Source organism: Brachycentrus maculatus, unplaced genomic scaffold (assembly GCF_059751285.1).
Source record: "Brachycentrus maculatus isolate JH-2025_06_01 unplaced genomic scaffold, ASM5975128v1 h1tg001446l, whole genome shotgun sequence".
Lineage (NCBI taxonomy): Eukaryota > Metazoa > Arthropoda > Insecta > Trichoptera > Brachycentridae > Brachycentrus > Brachycentrus maculatus.
In genome coordinates this window covers 5,401-10,101 of record NW_028282089.1, presented here as the reverse complement: position 1 = coordinate 10,101, position 4,701 = coordinate 5,401, and the positions used below count along the sequence as shown (strand labels likewise).

Below are 4,701 nucleotides of genomic sequence, written 5' to 3'. Positions count from 1 at the left end.
CCCAAGATATTTGTTGAGATTGTGATTATTACGCTCTCTTACAGCATATAAGTTATCTACGTTTCGAGATGAATGAATGATATCCCATCAGAATTTAACTATTCTTATCTCAAAGGTTAGCAAAACCTTGCTTTACCTTATTAGTTTAGCCTATCATTAACTCATATTTATTGTTTTTTTTGTTTTTTTTTACACAAACTCCCTCCAGCGTTTTTAAATTTTTGCATATCCCGAAGAGCCAAGGGAAAGGGAAAAGCATATGTTCAAAAATAGAGTTGTAGCATATTGCCTCTTAAAGTCATCTAACACTGCACGCGAACACTCCTAAAACCAAAAAGACACTCCCTTTCTTACTTAGTGCTCCAAGGAGCCCTTTCTTACTTAGTACTCCAAGGAGCTCCGATTATAAGCCCAATTAAATAGATAGCTTCGATGCAAAGCCGTGCCTAACTGCGCTAACTGTGGTGACTGATTATCAGTCTTATTGCCACTTTGTTTATCATTTTATTTAATAAATTGCTACTGGGCTAACTTGCTAACACATTATTACTAGAAATTGCCAAATAAAATGATAGAACAGATCTATCAATAGCCGAATAATTATATAATGCATAAATTGTATATATTTATGGAGGATATCACTTATCAGCAATAAAGACTTTCGTCCACATGCTCCGGCATCGGGTCGATAACTGTATCTAACTCTTTTTCGATAAGCACCACGTTTTCTTGGTCTTGCTTGGTAATGAGGTTGATGGCCAGGCCGATTTGGCCGAAACGACCACTTCGGCCGATTCGGTGCAAGTAAGTGGGGGAGTCCCTGGGGAAGTCAAAGTTGATAACGACATTCACCGTTGGGACATCGATACCCCTTGATACTAAATTGGAGCTGATCAGTGTCTTAAATTCCCCCCTTCTGAACCTCTCGAATATCTTAATGCGCTCCTCTTTCATGTTAGAAGTGAGATACTAGTTTTCGAAATTCTTGGTTTTCATTTTTTTGGAGAGAAACTCGGCCCTTTTGTTGGAGCGGCAGAATATGATACACTGGTTGACAATCAGCGAACTGTAAATTTGATACAGGTACTGCAATTTCTCCGACTACTCCACGAATATGTAGTAGTGCGTCAGCCCCAAGAGCATCAGTTCGTTCATGAGGTTTATCACTTCGGCCTGGGGCATAAACTTTTGCTTGAACCCTTTGATTCGAATCGGGAACGTTGCTGAGTAGAGCTGTAGTGAACACTTATTCGGTAGGTAGCTGATGATCTCCTCGATGTCCAACTCTGTTTTGTCTTTGAGTAAGCTGTCTGCTTCGTCCAGCACGAAAAACTGGCACTAATCTAACAAATTTTTCCTTTTGTTTAGTAAATCCTTCAGCCTTCCCGCAGTGCATATGGCTAAGTGGATGTTTTCCTCTTCTATTTTCTGGTGGTCTTCTCGAACTGATCGACCCCCGATGAGCATATCGATTTTAATGCCGAGGAATTTCGCGAATTTGTTGGCAGTTTATTGCACTTGGTGCGCTAATTCTCTTGTGTTCACCATCACAACTGATTGAATTTTATCAATCGCGGGGTCGATTTCATTCAGGATGGGAATCAAGTAGGCTGCGGTTTTGCCTGTCCCATTCTTGGCCCGCGCGATGATTGACTTGTGGTTGAGGATCAATGGGATTGATTATTACTGAATGGGAGTCGGCTTGTGAAATCCATTGGAGGCGAGTGCGAGAATGAGGTCCTACCTCAGATTCAATTCGTTGAAAGACTGGTATTTGAGAGATTAAATGTCCTGGCGATAAAAAATAGCTTACTTTGCTTTGGTCGCGGATGGCAGTGGATACTATCATTTAAGGTTGCTATTTGTCTTAGTCTGAGTCCATCATTGATGAAGTATTCGTGGGTGTTTAAATTGAGGTTATTTATGATTAGTAATATAGTCAATTCCATTTTATTGCCAGGATGTTATGTTTGAATTAGCATCATTGTATTTGCAGTAAGGATATTATACATTATATAAGGAATTGCTACCAAGGTCTTTTTTGAAACATCTAAGGCAGACCTCGGGTGATAGCTGGCAGTGAAAGTATGAGAATTCGTGGAAGCATCAATTCGAGACCTCATTGTGTTTGGTTTCCATATGCAAGTCACTTCTATCTAAGAGCCTCATCATGCAGCCAGCTTTCGGATGATGTGCAGCCCTCGGAATATCGACCCTGCTGCATAATATAGAAATGCAAAATACAATAAATATATCATTTGAAAACGAACAGGTTTCAATTAGTGAAATACTTAACATCAATCGATATGTATTCAGAGAATTCAATGGTGTTCATTATGTATTATCCATACCTACTATTTTATAGCGAGCCCACCCAGTCAATGAATATTTTGGATTAAGACTTAATTGAAATTAAACAATTAAACAAGCAATCTTCGATTCATAAACTCGATTAGTTGTCACTGATCAAATATACCATTTATATAAAGAGTTTGCTATTAATCTTCTGTTATTTTGGGATAGGATGTGCCAGTGATTCATTGAATAATAATTGTAGGAAGCACATTAGATGCAATTCATTATAAATTTATTAACAGTATTATTATTAATGTCGATGTAATATCCTCGACCTCCCTCCCATAGAACATTCACTTTCGGGAATGTTATAATAGATTCCAGTTTCGATTCGGGGAACTGCGGCGAAGTAGAGAAAGTTTCCCATACACATGTAACAATATGGCGAACTCAGTACAATATTTGGATTGCGACTGATCACTCTGCCAATAACTATCGAACGTGGTTTCATTTTTCAGTGCAGGGCTTTGATCGAGGAACAGTCGTGACGTTCAAGATCAAAAATATGCAGAACCAGGTAATATGAACCACCTATTTAGTCGAAAATGCTCATTTAGGGATTGGTTCCGGTGTTTAAGGAGGCTTCCTCGGACCAATGGGCCAGGATTTCAGAGAAAGTTAACGTCACCGCCATCGTAAAGGTGCTTCTATCGATAGGAATATAACTAAGGTGGGATTTAATGGGCGTTTCGGCATAAGTGGACATCCGACAGCAAAGTATTTTTGGCCTTTTTTTATCCTTGGTCGAACCAAGATAACAATATCTTCTTAGAGCGCCTCCAATTAACAGCCGCTGGTCGTCCCTCCATCTACTTTCACCGGACTAATATCATCAATTCGTTAGAGGGTCGTCCTGTCGAGTTCATCACGATCAGCTCTCATAAGGGTAGGCTCAACAAATAAGATCTAATCGATGATGAGAACCTCTTCAAAAATAATACAAAGCCTTCAATGTTTCATGGCCAAAAAAATTGTATCGTAATAAGTGCACGGGTTCATCCAGGATAGGTGCCAGCGTCTCATGTGATGACAGGGATTTTGTAAGAGCTCACCTAAACGACGAGCAATGCGAACATACTGAGAGATAATTTTATTTTCTATATTTTCCCTATCCTCAATCCCGATGGGGTAGCTCGAGGCCATTATCGCGTTGACACGAACGGAATAAATCTGAATCGATGTTATATAAATCCCTCCCCGAAAAAGCATCCGTCAATTTATGCGATCAAAAAAATCATCCTGCATTTGCACAAGCACAATAAATTCTATGCCTTTTTAGATTTGCATGCTCATGCCGGCCGAAAGGGAACATTCATTTATGGAAATTATACTAATGAACTTCTCAAACAAGTTGATACTTGTCTTTTTCCGAAACTCTTGTCAATGAACAGCAGAGATTTTGAGTATGAGGGCAGCAATTTCACTTAAAAAAATATGAACTGCAAAGATAAAGGGGATCATATATCAAAAGAGGGTTCAGGGAGAGTAGCGGTGTTCAAAGCAACCAAAAACGGGCATTGCTGGACGCTAGAGTGCAATTATAATATTAGTAAGGTTAACAATGTGCTTTCTTCTTAAAAATCCCCAGATGTTGTTGCTATTAGGCCCACTCAAGACGATTTAGATTAAAAGATCATAACAGGCTGCTGGCAGGCAGAACAGTAATAGGCTAAAAACTATTTTACAATTTCAACTTACCGCAGGCTGGGAAAATAAATTTGTGACACTTTCCTAGATTTAATTTAAAAGAACCCCTTATCGAGAATTGATAATCCTCACAACCATTACAAATCTGTCCAAAATCTTAAAATGAATTTAGCAGTTGCGCTCCTGAGAATGTAACCCACCCGTTTCGAGTCCCAGCTTAAGAAACTGCACAGCGGCTTAAACAATAAGGAAAATAGTTAAATTTTAAGCCGGTCTCTCAAGGCACTATACTTTTATGTGATTAAAAAAGTGGAACTTGAAGTGATCAGCGCCTATCTGAAAGATGGGGACGCCAGCAAAATCAGTAGCTAGGAACATAAAAAGCCGAAGTCTCTACCTCCGGCAAGCACACGTTCGAAAGCAATAAGCATTGTAGATAAAAGCAATAGCTTGACCAAAAAAAAAGAACTCTTTCCTTTGACATCCTCAATCTATCCAAGTAGTTATATCAGCATTCAAAGTTCTGCTGATAGAACATAAAACTACTATGCCTTTTCTCCATCTCATCATAGTCAATAAGCCCCACACATCTCGAATATTTAAGTCGTTGAGGACCTCCTATTTGATAAACTACGAACCGTCGAGCAAAAGCTGCCATCTTCGAACAAGGATCTTGCAAATTTTAAGCTTATATAATTA

The 4,701-nt window shown here is 39.1% G+C and overlaps 1 protein-coding gene across 1 annotated transcript; it reads right to left on the bottom strand.

The window, feature by feature from the left end:
• Positions 1-645: 645 nt before the first annotated feature.
• Positions 646-3,498, bottom strand: LOC148298993 (uncharacterized). Its single transcript, XM_088276466.1, has 3 exons — positions 3,408-3,498; positions 1,519-1,682; positions 646-969 (listed from the first exon to the last, which is right to left on the bottom strand). The coding sequence occupies exons 1-3, from the start codon at positions 3,496-3,498 to the stop codon at positions 646-648; spliced, it is 579 nt and encodes a 192-aa protein (XP_088132592.1).
• Between the last annotated feature and the right edge of the window lie 1,203 nt (positions 3,499-4,701).